This window comes from Canis aureus, chromosome 1, assembly GCF_053574225.1.
Source record: "Canis aureus isolate CA01 chromosome 1, VMU_Caureus_v.1.0, whole genome shotgun sequence".
NCBI lineage: Eukaryota > Metazoa > Chordata > Mammalia > Carnivora > Canidae > Canis > Canis aureus.
The window spans coordinates 4,903,250-4,923,101 of record NC_135611.1 but is presented as its reverse complement, the minus strand read 5'-3'; the positions used below and the strand labels follow the sequence as shown (position 1 = coordinate 4,923,101).

Genomic DNA, 19,852 nt, shown 5'->3' with positions numbered 1-19,852 from the left:
CTCTTCAAGACCTTCACTGATGATGAGAATTCATTGCTTTATATTGTCTTGTATTTAAGTACGCATTATAAATTGAAGTTGGTGGGTTTTGGTGATTCTGACTTCCTCACTTGATCAAGATTGTCTTTGCTGATTCTTAATGCCTAGCTTTTTCATAAGGAAATAACATAGGTGGCACCAAAGAGTGGGTAGTCCTAATGAACGCACTAAGTACAGCGGGAGCTTTTTGTTTTCACTCCCTGGTGTCAGTAAACACTGGTGAGTTGAGGGGGTGTCATGGAGAACAAATGGGAAATCTGCAGAGTTAAGGGAGTAATTTGGAACAGTTCACTCAGCTCATTGCAGAATTCAAAAAAACGGTCCTCTTCCTTTCAGTTATCACAAAAGTAAACATTAGTTTCATCCATCTTCAAGTGTTTTCCTGTGTTACTTCTGTCAACATGATGTCACTATTCCAAGGATATTTATACAATTAAGAGACTCTACCCTTTCCTTTGAATGTGCCTGGTATCTTGTATATACAAATATGTAAGGAAGGCGGTCTTCAGCACTCTCTAACTGTACCCTTTGATAGTCATCTCATCTCTTGATGCCCCCTTTCCTTCTCTGCAAAATGTCTCGCTGTCTCTGCCTCTAAGAGCAGTTACTGTGATAACATCAAAGTAGCAGGCCAGTGACAAGTGCAGAGGACACATGAGGTGCTTACTCATTTACTTAGTACAGTGATAACTAAAAAATAGGGATTTTTAAAAAGATTTTATTTTATTTGAGAGACAGAGTGAGTGAGAGAGAGTGCACATGAGCAGGGGCAGAGGGAGAGGGAGAAGCAGACTCCCCTCTGAGCTGGGAGCCTAACATGGGGCTCGATCCCAGGACTCTGGGACCATGACCTGGGCTAAAGGCAGACGCTTCACCAACTGACCACCCAGGTACCCCACCAATAGGGATTTATAGAGAAAGCAAGTTTGGTAATTCAGTAGAGGCAAGAAAGAGGCCATATATGCATATTTTTACAAACTTAACGTATATTTAGTCTAAGTTCTAAGGGGAACTGAACATAAAGCTTGACAGAGCCCTTGCCGAAGGCAAAGCTTAAAATAGCAGAAAAAAATCTCTGTTGTTGTTCTGGTTCTTTTTTCTTTTTAAAGGTGTTTGTTGTTATGAATTTTTAATATAAATATTAATATATAATTAAAATATATTTGGAAAATAGAAGTGGGCATTGTTGTACCACTGCATTAACATTTTACTGTGTTTCTTAGTAGTCTAGCTATAGAGGAATTTGTCTGTTAGTCTTTCTAACTCTAGATAATTGGGCACATGCGTTTCAGGACAAACTGCCTGGGGATGGAAGGGCGGGTAGCCTAACCTTTTCCAAGGGAATATCTTGGGTCCGGTTATAGGACTGTTCTCATGATGCAGGATGCCCATTCTTGAGGAAACTATTTGCGTTTTCACTTCTTCTGGATGTCACTAGGAAAGGGCACCTGGTTCCTCTGCATCTGTGGGATGCTGTTCCCAGCGCTGCTGTTGTGAACCCTGCTTTGCTTCCCTGATGCGCTTCCATTCCCTCTCTTCATGAGTGAAGAGACATCGTGTTTGGTGGGTCTCTAGAGTTCTAATGTCATCTGTTGCCTTCACCTGTGAGTGTTAGTATCACTGCTTTAAAATTGTTGGGTCATAACCATTTTTGCATCCATCACTGACATTCCTAGGGCACGTTCCTGCAAAGTCAGCATTGCAGTGCAGCTGAGTACTACACACAAATGTAATCCTACTTAGAAGTGTTGGGGTAGCACAGAGCCTGGTGAAGCTTCCGGGTAGGACCTTCCGTCATCTGGTGTGTGCGTTGTGGCATGAGCTTGCTAACTGCTGCTTTCCAACCTTAGCGGTCCCCAGACCTTCACGTCAAACAGTATCCTGCAGGACTTTGTTCTTTGGCAGTACCCTCCAGAGATGCTGATGATTCTGTGGCTTGATTTGTTTTTTCTTTTGCCATTCAATTTTGCTCTGTGGGAGATTGAGGCCAGCCTGATTTTCTGTTTCTTTCTGGTTAAGTGCACCCCCACCCACCACCAACCCACGTGGATTTGTGCAGTGGCCTTTTTAGTGCTATTCTAACAAAAACAAAAAGCAGCCGCGTATGTGTTCAGCAAGGGTCTAGGTGTGCAACGCCTGATGCAGAGATTCACGGAGGGATGGAGGGGCAGGTGGAGAAGTTTGCTTCTCAGGAAAGAGGCCTGTTCCCTGTTCCCTGGGCATTTCAGGGCTGGCATTTCTGAGCGTGTAGGAAAACAGTAGGAGAGGAGCCTCTTCGTGGTGCCAGGGCTGTTTGGTGTATACTGTACAGGGCCTGCATTGTAGCTCTCACTCCCTGGTGCTTGGAAACCTGCACCACGCTGGAAAGCTCCCTGGCACTTAACACACTGCTGCTTTTCTATCTGTGGACTATTTTAGAGCTCACTTAACAGGACTTAAAAGCCAAAGCTGCTTTGTTTCCTTAGTCCTCTCAATTCAATGGAGGCAGCAATGCTTTCCTTTATACCACTCCTCCCTGGTGAAAGGTGTGTTCTTGGGGTTAAGGAAACTCCTTCAGTGCCCTCAAGTGGCACCAGAATAATTTGATATTAGAATCGTAGCACCTGGGATTTTGTGCTTCCGGTTCTGCATAGAATTCAATCACTAAGGTAAAAGACCAGCTTAAAAATTAGCACCAGAGCTAACAGAAACTAACAGCCTCATGGGATTACCCTATCGTACACGTTGAAACTACTGGCCGAGAACAACACGTAGACTGGTGCTTGGCGCACAGTAAGGCCTACATTGACTGTCGCTGATAGCATTGTTTCTGATCTCATGATACTCATGATACTGATTCTACCTTAATTTGGATTGCTTTTCTTTCCTACTTGGTAGGTCAAACTGTGCCGAAAATATCCGCAAGCACATTTTGCACACTGGCAAACATGAAGGAGTCAAGATGTACAACTGCCCCAAATGTGACTATGGGACAAACGTGCCTGTGGAATTCCGAAACCACTTGAAAGAGCAGCATCCCGACATCGAGAACCCTGACCTGGCTTACTTGCATGCTGGTAAGAGGCTGACACTATTAAATAGTGGTAGTTTTTAAGAGAATTTCCTTTCGTTCATGCAGAGTTAGAATGCTTTTTGTCCATTACGGTCACTTATGTTAATATAGTAGAGCACATATAGCATCTGCTTAAGGACTTCCAAAAAAGTGTATTCTGGTCTTACCCCACTCCACCATGAAAAAAGGTCTTTTCTATCATATGTCATCGAGTGCAAATAGGACAAAATAATCCTCCCAGCACTGTAAAGTTTAGTAAGAGCAAATAGTTAACCCTCAGTTGACTAAACTATGGCAGTTGTTTGAACTCCATGTTTTGATGAATTGATAAAACACTTTTAACTTTTTTCAAAAAATGTTTGTGATTTAAAATGTTATGCTCTATCCCTGTGTACCACTGTCTTGGGATGAGTACCTGGAAAGGGAGAGAATGTGCCCTGGGGTGGGGTGAGTTGAGCACTGCAGACGGAGTACTATGGTGTCAGCATTTCCGAGAGATTAGGAGGGGCTCGTCCACAGTGTGAGGGATGTGGTGCTGGTGGCCGAGGCTGGCTACTAGAACATTTTCACCTCACTGAATCAGAAGTCAGACTTCACACTCTGGAAGCGTCAGATGCACAGCAGCAACTGCAGGGTTCAAGAAATCTATCCCTGTATGTAGCCCAACATGTTTAACTAACAAGCATGCTTTCCTTGAGTATTGAATTCTCACTGTGCAGAGTGGCCATGGGATGGATTGTGAGTGTGAGGTCATGTTTGAGGAAGTACTTACTCTGAAGGAGGTTTAGAGAAAGCCCCACAATGTAGGCCAAGCAGTACTCTACTTAAGTGATGCCAGTCGATACAGGGAATGTTTTAAGCAGATGCTTTGGGATCAGTTAGAGCCACATGCAAACTCTCCTTTCCATACTCACCCTGTGACCTCAGGCAGGACAACCTCATCATGTCTCCCTAGGCAAATCTACATGGTGGTATCTGTTTTAAGGGTCATTGTGATGAGTTAAAAAGCTAATGGCTTAGCACAGTACCTTCTATGCCTGCCTAGCAGAACAATGCTGAAGGGCTGGTGATGCTACAGGAGTGACCATGGTGTTTAAAAGTCATGGGAACCCCTACCCGTTTGCAAAATATGTAAATAATATTTGCTCAGATAACATTAACATCAAAAGAAACAGAACTTAATGAGCGATTTGAATTAGGAAAATGTTATTAGTTATTAACACATTTGACAATGTGTATAAGGGTATTGCTTGTTTTTTGCTGATGTATCCTTTTCCAATTTCTGTTTATGCTCATATGATTGACTTTTTAAGGTAACAGTAGAATGTCTGTTGTTGTCATCTGTGTTATATCCAGGGCCGTTTTTGAAAAACAAAAACACAGGTCAGTACTCCTTGCATTTTGGTAACAATACTGAAAAAGTTTTGAACTGAGCAGTTGATAGCTTTAGGCACAAGAACAGATAAAGTCAAATTGAAATATCTCCTGGCCATCAGTGCCTATGGGTTCTTCCTTAAGAGGAGTCATGACCACACAAATGCCAGAGATTTGCCTGTGGAAGGAGGCACATCAGGTAACCACCAAGCAGGCGATGTAAAGTGATGCTGGGTCATGCAGAAAGGACCATTTTTAAGGCCATCCTGCTGTGCCTCCTTCTCAAGGTGTGTCTCCTGTGTTTGCACTGCACCAGCTGGACATTAAAAATGGGTTATTTTTCTAAAATAAAGTATTTGTAACTTTCAGATGAATGACAGGGAAGGGGGGAAGAAACTAATTGCAGAGCCTAGATATGCGTCCCTTTCGTCGTTCTGGGCAGCAGTAGCAGCCTGTGCTAGTGATACTGAATGTTTCTTCTAGAGAGGTTTTAAGATATTGTTAGTATAAAACAAATTTTAAGAAAAATCATTCTAGTTTCCCTGTGTCTGTGTGTGATGTGCCCGTGCACAGAATCCTAGTGTTCGGTTTCTATTTATGATTCTGTTGGAAACTGTTGTCTGCAGAAGTCACGGCCAGGTTCCTCACTGATGGAGCCTGTTTGGTCCTGTGCAGTGTCTGCTGTCGGTTCTTCCCTGTACATGGCAGTAGTGCTCTTTGGTAGTATTTTTTGCTTTGATAAATTTAGCTTGGTTAAGAGGAAACTTAAAAAAGATAATGTATTTTAGGCTGACTGACTTTTTAACCTTGCAATTGCAAATCATAAGTGGTACATTTAAGGTTACGGGAAAGGCGCCTTCCTCAGTATAAAGTAAGGTATGAATCAAGATGTTGGTGCTCTTCCTTCCGTATCCTTTGGTAGTGGGATTAGGCGCCATGATTGGATTGATGAACCCATGCTGGGCCGTAGGTACTGTGATGGGGCCCGCGGCGGCCGTGGCGGCAGGGTTTTCTCTGAGAGTGGCTTGTGGTCCATCAGCGGTGTCCTCTGGTGTCTGCACGGTTCGTTGCTGAGCCGAGCATCTCGTAACCCAGCATTCAGTGAACCATATGATGCAGTTCTTTTAATAAAAGATTGAGTTTGGGATCCTTGGGTGGCGCAGCGGTTTGGCGCCTGCCTTTGACCCAGGGCGCGATCCTGGAAACCCGGGATCGAATCCCACGTTGGGCTCCCGGTGCATGGAGCCTGCTTCTCCCTCTGCCTGTGTCTCTGCCTCTCTCTCTCTCTCTCTCTGTGTGACTATCATAAATTAATTAATTAATTAAAAAAATAAAATAAAATAAAAGATTGAGTTTAAAACTCCCCCAAAATAAACAAAATCCGTCTGGTCCTCATGTGGCTCCACCATGTAGATCAAACATCCCCAAGACCATTGGAAGGGACACATTAAACAACAGCCCCAGAAAAGACTGTGAATAGTGTCATTTGTGATATTTTAAATTTAGGTGAGATGATACTTTGAAATTTATGTGTTAAAGTAAGGTATCATGGTTTTTGTTGGAAAATAGCTCTGTAGAAGGATTTCCTTTTTTTTCTTTAAGATTTTATTTATTTATTCATGAGAGACACAGAGAGAGGCAGAGACACCGACAGAGGGAGAAGCAGGCTCCCTGCGGGGAGCCCGATGAGGGACTCGATCCCAGGGCCCTGGGATAATGACCTAAGCTGAAGGCAATGCTCAGCGTTGGCACTGAGCCACCCAGGTGCCCCCAGAAAGAAGATTTCCTGTGATTGTGTACCTCCCCGGCTCATATACATGAAGTGGTACCTGCAGATACGGAGGCCAGGTAACATAGCCAGAGTTCCCTGGAGACCAGTTCGCACCTTGGCACCCCACTTTGTAAGGTCTCTATGCATCTCAGAGCTTCCCGGCCTCATCTGCAGAGTTAGGAGCATTCTGTGCTTCCGTAGGTATGGCCCTTAGGATAGGATAGATTTAAAGTCAGCCCCATTCCCTTGTTGACCGACTCCAAAACTGTTGTTTTAATTCTGTGGGTCCCAGGGTTCCCCCTCTGCATGATGGGGACAGTACCGGCTGTTAGCACAGTGTTCCCACCATCCATACCAGGTAACGCAGTGTATGCTCAGTGAGACGTGGCCATACTGAGCATCCAGGATTGTCCATTGTTCTTTGTCTCCATCACTTCTGTGGGTGATTCATTGTCGTTCCTCTTGATTTTCGAGAACTCAGAGAATGATTCTAAAGGCTTTATGTGAGCTCTAATTTTGGTTATAGCTTTTTTTGAAAAACAGATAAAAATGGTTATTTTTAAAATAAAAGTTGAGGGGGATCCCTGGGTGGCGCAGTGGTTTGGCGCCTGCCTTTGGCCCAGGGCGCGATCCTGGAGACCCAGGATCGAATCCCACATCGGGCTCCCGGTGCATGGAGCCTGCTTCTCCCTCTGCCTGTGTCTCTGCCTCTCTCTCTCTCACTGTGTGCCTATCATAAATAAATAAAAAAAATTAAAAAAAAAATAAAATAAAATAAAAGTTGATTTTTTAGAAATGTATTATTTGATTCCCAGGCATTTGGTGATTTTTCTAGTTATATTTTTGTTAACTATTGAAATAGTAATATAAATTGATTTCTAGCTTCTGTCTACTGTGCTTATAGAACATAATCCTGAATTATTTACATTCTTTGAAATTTATTTATGTTTTTTTTGTGCCCAACATTTGGTGAGTTTTGGTAAATGTTTGAGACATGCTAGAAAGGAATGTAAATAATGGTGCTATTTGGTGTGTATTCTGTGATCCCTACACATCACTGATGCCAAGTTTTTTTACTGTGCCATTCAGGTTGTCTATAGTCTTACATGTTTTTTTTTTTTTTTTTTTTGCTCCTTCTGTCAACAAGAAGAGTTGCCCACTAAGATTGCGGGTTTGTCAGTTGTGGTGGTGATTGTTGTTTTTTAATTCTCTTCCTTTTGGCTTTATTTATTTTGAAGATCTGTCCCTGGCTACTCAGAACTTTAAGATGGTTTTATACACATAACCACCTATCGTAAATAAAATACATATATTCCCTTGTACTTATGAAATGTTCCTTTCTGTCTGTACTAATGCTTCTTGCCATCATCCTGTGTTTCATATTTGTGTAGCCACATAAGCTTCTTTATAAGTAGTATCTTGCCACATTTGGTTTTTTTTTATCTGCTGTGACGATTTTGATCTTTCATAAGAAATCGTCTTTTACTTTAGTATTTATACTTTATATCATTATCGATACTTTCATCATGGTCAAAAACTGAAACTACCCAAGTGTCCCATCAAGTAGAATGTGCAAAAGGCTGTGTGTTCACCACACATGAACCAAATACAAAAAAGAAACTGTAAATAAATCTCACAGTCATAGAATTGGATGAACTAAAACCACACACAAGGAGAGTATTCTGTACAGTTCTATTCTCATTAAATATAAAAGCAGGCAAAACTAATCTACGGTGTTAGGAACCAGGGTAAATTTTCCCTTGGGGGCAGCAGTCACTAGAACAAGGATCGCAGTGCTCCTCAATCCAGATAGTGATATTCTGTTTCTTGTTTCTGATGTTGGGAAAGGATTGTATTCAATTGGAGAAAATTCCTCAAGCTCACCCATGAGTTGTGCACGTTTCTGTATACGTATTTTTTTAAATGATTTATTTGCTTCCTGTATTTCTTTTTTTTTTTTTTTTAAGATTTTATTTATTTATTCAAGAGAGACACAGAGAGGGAGAGAGGCAGAGACACAGGTAGAGGGAGAAGCAGGCTCCATGCAGGGAGCCCGACGTGGGACTCGATCCTAGGTCTCCAGAATCATGCCCTGGGCTGAAAGCAGGCACAGAACCACTGAGCCACCCGGGCTGCCCTGCTTCCTGTATTTCTAAAGAGATTAATTTAGGTCCATTCTAGATCCAATATGATGAGATTTTATAATCATATTAATCCCCATAAAGTTGACATCAAAGTAAAAGTTGCCAGAATTCTTTGTCATTGTACATCAGATGTTTGTTTGTTTGTTTGTTTCTATTAAGTGAAATCCATTTTACCCCCAAAATGATCTTTATTTCACCTTTATATTAGCAATTGCTTGTCTACCATCTCGGTTATCGAAGAATCAGCATGGTGTTCATTCACTACATCCTGGGCAGGAGTGAAATACTCTCTGTGTTTGCAATACACGTGACCTCTGGTCAGACTTGGGTGGTTATGTCTCAGGATACTTTGAACATCACCTGAAAGAAGGGAAGATGAAGGTTGAGAAGGGCATAGGGAAGGTTGAGGGGAGCATGTGTGACTCTCGTGATGCTGCCAAGGAAGAAAACAGAGATGTTTTCTCTCAGGAATGCCAGGTGAAGAAGCACAGTTAGGCCTCCACAACTCAAAGAACGAGCTTGCTTCTGAAGTGGCACTCCCTGCTGCTGGGTGAGTGCCCACCGGAGGACGGGGTAGCCTGGCCACTCTCTGTAGTGTGACTGTAACATTGATTTAGTTCCTTCACATTCCCTCTGAGAAGCTTGGACTTTAAATGTGGGAAATGTTTATGTGTTTTCTAAAGGTGATGATCAAATGATGTTCTCTATTAAATTAAGCATTAAGTGATGATGTGGTGTTTTCTCTAATTCCTTCATTTTCTACTGGTGTAGGATTTAAAAAAAATCCTATTGAAATTGATATGATTTTCATCAGTTCTTATATATTAGGTTATAATATATAAGGTTACCTGGGCAGCATGATATCCTACAAATCTACCATATTCTCTTCACAAAGTAGGATTTTCATATTGTTCTTTAAGATGATCAGTTTTTTCATTCTTTAAAACTTATATTATTTAATTGCATTCCGTAGCAGTTTCCTCTTACTGTGTAAGAGGAAGGAATGTGAAAGTTTGATTCTTATCAAAACTCAACATTCTTTTTCTTTCTAACGCTAACTAATCCAGTACCATTGAAGCTATAAGTACACTTAACTGATCACTTCTATCTCTGCACATGCACCGCTGCGTATTCAGGCAGACTCAATTCCCTATTCCACCCTGGAGCCCCTTTGCTTGATCTACCACAGTTAAGGTAAAACAGCTATAGCCTTTTGTATCTTAACCATTCCCCCTCATTTAGTAGAATATTCAAATTTCCTCATATAAAAGATTTTCTTCATCATTAATTAAAAGCATTAGCGTTCTGATCTGCAGAGCCCTGTAGAAATGTAGTCTTCCCCAGATTGTGGGGCCTTCTATTTTTAACCCCATTACTCTCAGCCCCTTTTGTTAGTTGGTGCTCTGACACATGTCATGACATTTTGTACAATAATTCATTTTATGAAGAGGTCCAAAAAATCTCAGAAAATCCTGACAGTGTCTCATTGGTTCTCCTTACATAAACCAATTATTACTTCAACCTAAAAAGGAACGAAATTTTTTCTGACATGATTGCCTTTGGTAAATCCATGCTGACTCACTCCTATTAAATTGTACTTCTCCAAATGTATCATTAAGCTCATCCATAAGTATCATCTCAAATTTATTTCCTAATATAGATGTTAGACTAGCAGCTCTATAATTTTCAGCCTCTACCCTCTCTCTTTGTAACCTTCAGACTGGATTCCTTGTTTTTCAGTCTCCTGGTATTTCACCGCCGACAAAAGACTTCCTAAAATAATTAACAGTTCAACAATTTGATTCTTTACCTCCAGGCATCACCCTTGGGTTCATTTACTGTTTTTCTTAACTGCTGCTACACGTCTCTGTTCCCTGGTTCTTCATGCTCTGGCGCCTCTGGTTTGGTGGCGTGCCCTGTGTCCACCTGGCATGGCAGGTTTGGCGTTTCGGTAACTGGCTTTTTCTCTTTGCTCTCTTTCTCATTCTCGGTCCTGTCAGATTCCCTAAGTTTGGAGCTAACTGTCCCATGAACCAGATAGCCAGGGTATGAATAATGCCAAAGCAGGGATTTTCATCAACCAGCTTTTTCCAGCAACAGACAGACCTGCTCTCCAGGATCGGCTCATTTTGAAGATATTTATCAGTAGATGGAAGGTTACTGATAAGCAGATCCTCTCAACTCATCCCTGTTTCTCTGTTATTGAGTAATGTACTGAAATACGTTTTTTTTCAAAACCTAAGTATACATTTTAAGATATTTTTAATTCAGTCTGCTGTTCTAACTTTTCTTCAGTATGTCTAAAACCTCCTTTTTCTGTTTTTCACTGTGGAGCAGGGTTAAGGACATAGGAGCTTCTTTCCATCTGTTGGGCCCACGCTTCTGCCACTTGCCTCCCACGGTCCTCCTGCAGTCGGGCAGTCCTGATTATTGGAGAGTCACCCTCACAGTGTGTGGTGCAGCGTCCTACCCTAAGGTGGCTGCTGCATAGTCCTAAAGAATGCTATGGTTTTTCACAGTCACATCCTGACTTCTCGGTAACAAAGGAATGCAGGGAAGGGTAGCAAGAGTGTCTGTGCCAGTCTTTTCAGTGGGCCATTCCTTCAACACAAAGCTCTTTGGGAGGCGTCATTCCCAACTTAATGATTTTTGTTTTTTAAAATTGGGTCTTCAAGAGGCTGACTTGCCCGAGGAGGGTATATAACTGCAGTGCAGCTGACTGAACCTCACACCTCTTGGCCTTCCAGGAGTTTCCCACATTCATAATCCTAAATATACAGGAGCTGAGAACAAAATCACATCTGTGAGTTAGCAAAATTGTTATCATGAAGCCTTAAAATCTTGGAGTTCTAAGGTACTTCAGATAATGTGAAAACCTGAGTGAGGAGGTAACATAGAGTAAATGAAAAGAACCCCCAGGGAAGATGTTTCCACAGGGGGACTTCTACGGCCCGTACAGGGCCTGGCCGACAGTGGCGTGTCAGACCAGCTGGACGTCAGCATCCTGACTCTAAGGCTGTCAAGATGTGTGACTGCAAGCAAGTCACTCGGCCGTTCTATGTCTGTGTTCTCCACCACAAAATGTGGAACACTGCTTAACCTCTCTTTTGAATATCAGATTAAATCATGCATATGAAAGAACTTTGAAAATTATTATTTATAGATTTTCTTTAAGGGAAAAAGGTAGTGAGCTTTGTTATTGCTCTTTTACTAGTAGGAAGTTAGAAGGAAAAGACTGAAATTATTTCTTTACATTTATTTGAAGTTGCTATTAAATGTGATAAATCTTAGAACCATGTATCTGTATGTGTCTCAGTAGGTATCCACATGCATGTGTGACAGTCGGAGTGTGCAGCTAAAGTTAGGGCTAGAGAAGGTCGGTCTTTGTGTAGCTTTTTTTCAGAGTAGAAATAACACCCTGTTTATTTGAATTATTTCTATTCCTTGTTATTAATATACTTCATATTTTAAAACTTTTTATAAGAGAATATGATCCTGAAATAATATCCTTTCTAGTATATATTTCAGTGTTCTACAAAGTCCTTGATGGCACAACATGTAAAATAAAATCAAAGTGCACAATTAAAATATAGCTTTTGTTAGTAACACCTCATACTGTTGACTGAAGATAATCTGAAATTCATGTAAATCCATTCAATTAATCATTTTTGATGGATCTCTGGCCCTCAGAGCGTTCAGGTTCATCCTTTAGCTACATGATCTTAGAAGTTTTAAAGTGAGGTTTTAATTTTTTTTCCAGAAAAAGACCTCCAGACTCTTCTTTCTTGGGAAGCCTAGTTAAGTATAATTAGCCTGCGTAATTCAGAGCCACATTAAAACTTTCTTTTAAGCTTCTTTCCTTGCTGCCACAAGGTTATACAGGCACGTGACAGTATGCTTACCTCATCACCAAGCAAAATTGTGATCTTATCTAGGCTAACATTTACAGCATTCATGAACTGAATTCTGAAAGTTAAAATAGTTAAACTGAAAAAAAGAAAACAAAATTGTGATCTTATCCCCCCTGACAACTTCATTTATCAAAATTTTAAGGGAAAAAAAATTGATCGTGGAAAGTTATAGTGGGTGCAGTATGATTTTATCAGGTAATTGATGTGGCTTTTATTTTTATATACACCTTTTATCAGCTGTTTAATTCAATATAATTTATATATTTTACAAATTTACACACCCTCACATTCATATCTTGACCCTGACTAAAATGCAGTTTTATGAGAGAAACCAGGTAGGCGTTGTCAGGTCTTCCTGCTGATAGTGCATAACAGTTATTTCCGTTGAAACCCTTCATGGAAGAAGAATGGAATAGGTTATTCCAATTATGGGTGAAGTTTAGGAATACTATTTGATTAGTATTGAAATTTAGTTCAAAAGATGTAAAATGTACATTATCAGTCATTTTCAAATGTATTTAGTTTTGTTTTTATTGAGCAAAATTACCATCTAGCAGGTTTTCCTTGTTTTGAGTTTTTATTTTGAAATAATTTTAAACTTACAGAAGAGTTGCGAAAATAGTGCAGAGTTCCCAAATATCCTTTGCCCAGCCTCCCGGAATGTGCATATGAGATATGACTCTGACAGGATTCCTGAAACCAAAGATGTCAGCGTCAGTGTAGGACCATCTGCTAAGCCACATCCTTCGTTGACATCTCAACAGGTCTCCTTCCTATCCTATTTGTCTTCCAGAACTCAGCTCAGGGACCCATCTGCCCTCCAGTTATTGGGTTTCTTCAGTCTTTCATTGTCTCCTCAAGACCTTGAAGCTTCTAAAGAATATGGATCAGTTATTCTTCAGCATGTTCCTTGTTTCGCAGTAGTCTGACATTTACTCATGACTCAATTAAGTTTCTTTAAGCACCTTCCAGAGTAGACATGCAGCACATCAGGGTACATTATGGTGGATGTTGTAACTGGACCTCCCCGCCCCCCGCCCCCAAGTGAGGTGGTATCTCCATGTTTCTCCACTACAGACCTACTATCTTCTCCTTTTTAATTAATACACGTCTCAGGGAGGTACTTCCAGATTATGCAAATAGCCTGTTTCTCCTCAAGACTTTGCCCACTAATTTTGACATTCATTAGTGGATCTTGCCTACAACAAGATCTGTGGAGTTTTAGCGGTAATACTCTCTTTCCCTTGTTCTGCCCACATTTAATTGGAATTCTTCTTTAAGGAATATCAGTCCCTTCACTCTCAATTATTTTTTATTCAATTTATTTTTTACTAGTATGGACTTATTGTACTCTGCAGTTTACAATTCAGTATCATCATTATTTCTTACTCAGGTTGCTAAAGCTTTGACCATTGCGAGCTCTTTCGGTCAGGTTCCTGCATCCTGCAGTGTGCCCCCATCCTTTTATGACCATCTCTTTACTTTTTAGCACCACATTGTGCTCCAGGCTCATCTGGTGGTTTGTCTGCCCTAATTCTGAAATCATCATCTACTTTATGGATCTTTGGTTTTTCTTATTGGAGACTGGTGTTTAGAAACCAAAATATACACATTGTGTATACTCATTGCCTCTGTGTACCCTTGGGCTTTCTCAGGAGACAGAAATAGGAAATGTATGTGTGCATTCTCATACACAGTTTTATCGATCCATCTAAAGCATAAATTTTCTTAGACCTAAATATGAGAACTAAAACTATAACCCTCATAGAAGAAAACATATGAAAGAATCTTTGTGACCTTCAATTAGGCAATGGTTTTTGGATAGGACACCAAAAGCATGGGCAATAAAAGAAAAAAGTAAATTGGACTGCATCAAAACTAAAAACGTGTGTGCCTCCAATGACACCATCAAGAAGATGAAAGGAAAACCTCTAAAATTGAAAACAAAAATCTGCAGATCTATCTGCATCTAGATCTACTTCCATCTAGAATATATAAAGAATCTTTGAATTCATCAGTAACAAGGAAAATCATCTAATTTAAAAACAGGCAAAGGATCTGAATAGATCTTTCTCCAAAGAAGATACATAAATGGCCAGTAAACACATGGAAAGATGTTCAACATCATTATTAGTCAGGGACATGCAAATCAGGACCACAACAACATGTGGCATCTGGGTAATTTACTCTTCTGGCAATTAAATAAATAGAGCTACCGTTAACATTCACATATAGATTCTGTATGAACGTAAGGTTTTGTTTATCTTGAGCAAATACCTGGAAATGATATGCCTGGACAATACAGTATGTATATATTGAACTTTTAAAGAAAACTATCAAATTGTTTGCCAAAGTGCCTATATGTTTGATATCTCCACCAGCAGCTACTCTCTCCACATCCTCACTAGCACTTAGGATTGTCAATTTTGTAAGTCATTCTAATAGGAGGTTAGTGGTATTTAGTGGTTTTAATTTGTATTTGATCACTAATGATGTTGATTTCCAGTGCTTGTTTGCCATCTGTATATTTTCTGTGATGAGGTGTCTTTTGAAATAGTTTGCCCCTTTTCTCATTGAGTTACCGAGATCTAAGAGTTTTTAATGTGTTTTTGATACAAGACCTTTGTCAGATAGACAATTTTCAAATATTTTCTCTCAGGTTGTGACTTGCCTTTTTGCCTCCTAATGCTGTCTCTCACAGAGAACGCATTTTTAATGCAGTAGCCCCTTCATAGCTGCAGTTCCATGGTTCCAGTCACCTGCGGTCAGCTGCGATCCGTAAGCAGATGACTCTCTTTCTGATGCGTCAGGTCACTAGTAGCCTAGCACTGCCCATGATGCCTACATCACTCATCACGTGAGCATTTTGCCATCTCACATCATTTCAAGGAGAAGGGTGAGGATGGTACAATAAGATACTTTGAAAGAGAGAAGAACCACATTCATGTAACTTTTATTACAGCATATTGTTATAGCTGTTCTATTTCATTATTTGTGGTTAATCTCTTAATGTGCCCAATTTATAAATTAGTCTTTAGTATAGGTATGTATGTATGTATGTATGGCCAAAAGGAAAGAATATGTATAGCCACTATCTGTGGTTTGGGGCTTCCACTAAGGTTCTTGGAACATGTATCTCATGGATAAGAGGGGACTACAGTATTCATGAAGTCCAGTTTATTAATGGTTTTCCTTATGGTTTGTACTTCTGATATAGCATCCAAAGACTATTTGCCTAATCCAAGTTACAAAGATTAACTTCTGTGTTTTCTTCTAGAGGCTTTATGTTTTTGCATTTATTTTGCATATATTTATATTTATGATCTATTTTGAGTCAAATTTTGGATAACATGAGGTAGAGGTCGAGGGTTTTGTTTTGATTTTGTGCCTTTTTGCATATAAGGGTCTCTTTTTTGAGCAACATTTGTTGAAAACCTTGTGCCTTTCACTTTTGTTGAAAATCAGCTGACAGTATTTCTTTCAGTCAGTTTCTTTTCTCTCTACCACCATAGCAGTTTCTAAAATTAAGCATGCATGTGTCTTAAACTTTATCCAAAAATTTCTATAATTGAAGATATATATATATATATATATATATATATATATATATATATATATTCCCCTTCAATTTCACATACTCATTCAATTTCACACACTCTTCATTTCTCTGTGATCTAACAGAAGTTCATTGACAATCTGTCTGATTTGTCCCTGTCTTTTCCTTCTCATTCACTTTATGACTTAGGGTAGATTACTGTGCCTGATATTCGTTATAATCTATCATTCAAAAAAATTATGAACAAATAAAGTGAGATATATATATTTACATTCAGAATATAGTGTCCAGTGCTTAATCATTTATATTATTGAGTAAGAAAAAACTTTAACCTTTTGCTTACAGTGTTCTTTTCTGGTTAGTTTTATCATCAGAATAAACAGTACTCAGTAATTTAGTATTTTATATTCACCAGATTTTTCTTTTTTGTTTCAAGTTTTTATTTCAATTCTAGTTAGTTAACATATAGTTTAATATTAGTTTCAGGAGTAGAATTTAGTGATTCATCACTTACACACAACACCTGGTGCTCATCACACCAGGCACCCTTCACATCCTTACCAACATCTCTTGTTTCCTGTGTTAATTTTAACCATTCTAACAGGTGTATGGTGATATCATATTGTAGTTTCAATTTGTATTTCCCTGATGATGAGTGATGTTGAGCATCTTTTCATGTCTGTTGGCCATTTGTGTGTCTTCTTTGGAAAAGTGTCTGTTCATGTTTTCTGCCCATTTTTTAACCAGATTAGTTGTTTTTTGGGTGCTGAGTTTGATAAATTTTTTATAGATTTTGGATACTAATCCATTTATCAGATATGTCATTTGCAAATATCTATTCCCATTCAAAGGTTGCCTTTTAGTTTTGTTGATTGTTTCTCTCACCCTGCAGAAGCTTTTATCTTGATGAAGTCATAGTAATTCATTTTTGCTTTTGTTTCCCCTGCCTCCAGAGTCATATCTAGTAAGAAGCTGCTACAGCCAGTGCCAAAGAGGTTGCATCAATCCTATTTACAATTGCACCAAAACCCATGCAATACCTAGAAATAAACCTCATCAAAGAGGCACAGGATCTGTACTCTGAAAACTATAGAACACTTATGCAAGAAATTTCAGATGACACAAAGAAATGGAAAAACATTCCATGCTCATGGATGAAAAGAACAAATATTGTTAAAATATTTATACTTTCCAAAGCAATCTACACATTTAATGCAATCCCTACCAAAATATCACCAGCATTTTTCATAGAGCTATAACAAACAGTCCTAAAATTTATATGGAACCACAAAAGACGCTAAATAGCCAAAGCCATCTTGAAAAAGCAAAGCAAAGCTGGAAGCATCACAATTCCAGACTTCAAGCTCTATCTGGAATTCTTGATATAATTCCATATCAAGACAATATGGTCCTGGCACAGAAACAGACACATAGATCAATGGAACAGAATAGGAAACCCAGAAATGGACCAACAACTATATGGAAAGCATATAAAAGCAGGATAGAATATCTAATGAGAAAAAGACAGTCTCTTCAACAAATGGTTTTGGGAAAACTGGACAGCTCCACGCAAAAGAATGAAACTGGAGCACTTTCTTATACCACACACAAAAATAAATTCAAAATGGATGAAAGACCTAAATGTGAGACAGGAAACCGTCAAAATCCTAGAGGAGTTCACCATATTTTTCTCACTAGCTAAGAAGTTACTTTAAAAATTTACTCCTACTATCTCACACCCACTAGAATAGCTACTATTAAAAAATAAAATAAAATAGTGTTGTCAAGGGTGTAGAGAATTTGAAACCTCTGTACACTGTTGGGAGTTTAAGATAGTATAGCTGCTATGGAAACAAGTTGGTGTTTCCTCAAAAAATTAAAACCCAAATGCCTATCAAGAAATGAATGGATAAAGAAAATATATAATATATATATGTAAATTATATAATGTAGTTATAAATATAATTATTATAATTTATAATACATACATTGGAATATTATTCAGCCTTAAAAAATAAGGAAATTCCAACACATGCCATAACATGGATGAACTTTGAGGATATTATGCTGAGTGAAATAAGTTAGGCACAAAAGAAAAATACTTTATGCTTCCATGTGTATGAATGTGAGGTCCCTGGAGGAGTCAGATTCATAGGAATGAAAAATAGAATGATGGTTGCCAGGGGTTAGGAAGAGGGACATGGGGAGTTGTTTAGTAGGTATACTTGTACTTTTGCAAGATGAAAACGTCTGAAGACTGATTGTACAACAGTGGGAATATACATAACACCACTCAACTGTGCACTTAAAGGTGGTTAAGATGGTAAATTTTACTTTATGTGTATTTTGCCACAGATAAAAACTTTCTGAATTACAAATACAAAAAAATTATTCCTGTTTCTTCTCTATTTCCTGCATGGATGCATAGTAGAAAAAATTAAATAGGTATCTCTGTTGGTGCGGGGTGATTAGGGAAGAGAGTTGATTGGGATGGGAAAATGAAAATGGGGAAGTTAATATAGAAATTATACTAATTGGCTTGAGACTCTAAAATTAAATAGACCAAAAAGATGTCATATGATACATGTTAATCAGCATCTGAAATATATAAATCGAGTAAATTTGCAAAGTTAATTTATTCAGTAAAAATATGAAGACGCAAAATATTTTAGCTTATAGAGACATGCTTACACTTTTTTAGTTTTTTTTCCTATTTGTAACTAAGATTAAAAACACTTAAATACATTTTTTTAATAGATGAAAATCCATCATAGTAAAGTAGTCACTTACATCACCTAATAGCTTTTACTGCATCAGAATATAGCGTAGGCCCCAACTAGATCAAATCATAGTTTTGATGGCTGGTCTAGATACTTCTTAAAAAGCTCTACTCAGACAGGTTCACTCTTGTCACCACCATTAGTGCCATTTGTTGAGTAGCATGTCACTGTGATTGGCACAGAGTCGTTCTTTCATCTTAGGAAAAATCATAATTTTAATGCATGCTTAAAAACCTCATGTAAGTGATTTCCTGTTTATAAAAGAACAGGCAAGACTCCTTTGCAGTCACGTTGCATGGAACGTAAAATTTTATTTTCTCTTTTTGGGGAGAAAACACCTTTTGTGGGAACTGCCTTTCAGGATTTCCTCCACATTTGTTGTCTGGTTCGTGAAGTTAGAAAGGACTCTAATACTGGTTTCTTTCCAGATGTTGGCCAGGGACAGATTTGGATTCTGTTGGCTTTAAATAGAATCTGCTTCTCAAACTAACAAAATAGATCCTTGCGTCTTAGAGTAAGGTTTATGTCATTAAATCTCTTTTAGTGATAAATGTCTTGCAGTGATTAAATAAGTTAATATTTGTAAAGTACTTAAAATAGTGCCTGGCATATATTAAGTGCTCTATAAGTATTTAATTAATAAAATATTGAACTGAAATTACTCTATGTCTTCTGGGTTCTTTTTAATTGTGCCAGTAGGTGTTGCTCTTGAGTGACAAGAGTAGAGTTTCCAAGTTATATTTTATATTAATAGCTGGCCTGGGTTGATAGCATAACTTACATATTCATGCTTATATACCTTATCTCATGATTAGAAACAAGACTGTTTCTAATAATTAGACTATTTACTTGAAAGATTTTCGTAATATAAAATGACAGAGACATGAAAATGCCCATGTAATTCTCTTGAAATCTTCAAATACTATTTAGTAAGCACTACAGGTAGTTTCACCTACGTTTTAATTTTTCCTAAGGTACCCATCTCACGACCTTTCTCACTTACCAGGCAGCTAAGTATCACAGGTTAGCACTCTTTCTCTTTAGCAACTAAATACTTATTGAATCTGTTGGCATTTTTCTAGAGCATCTGGCCAACACTGCTGTTTTACAGATAACCCATCGATAGGATTGAGCTTTGTTAGATTAACTCTGGTACTCAGAGCAGACTTCTCATTCACATCAAGGACCAGGTAGCATAGGTGCCACCTGCAGTCCCTCTTATGCA

At 38.8% G+C, this 19,852-nt stretch overlaps 1 protein-coding gene across 8 annotated transcripts in view; it reads left to right on the top strand.

Moving 5' to 3' along the window:
• ZNF407 (zinc finger protein 407) overlaps positions 1–19,852 on the top strand; it is a 447,661-nt gene that overhangs the window by 305,533 nt on the left and 122,276 nt on the right. For 6 of the 8 annotated variants that reach the window (XM_077878678.1, XM_077878691.1, XM_077878730.1 and 3 more), the window contains one exon: positions 2,917–3,095. In XM_077878678.1, the coding sequence (XP_077734804.1) occupies positions 2,917–3,095 (179 nt within the window). Of the gene's footprint in view, positions 1–2,916; positions 3,096–10,380; positions 10,562–16,800; positions 19,248–19,852 lie in introns of those variants that run through there. The other 2 variants (XM_077878771.1, XM_077879029.1) reach the window with 2 other exon arrangements.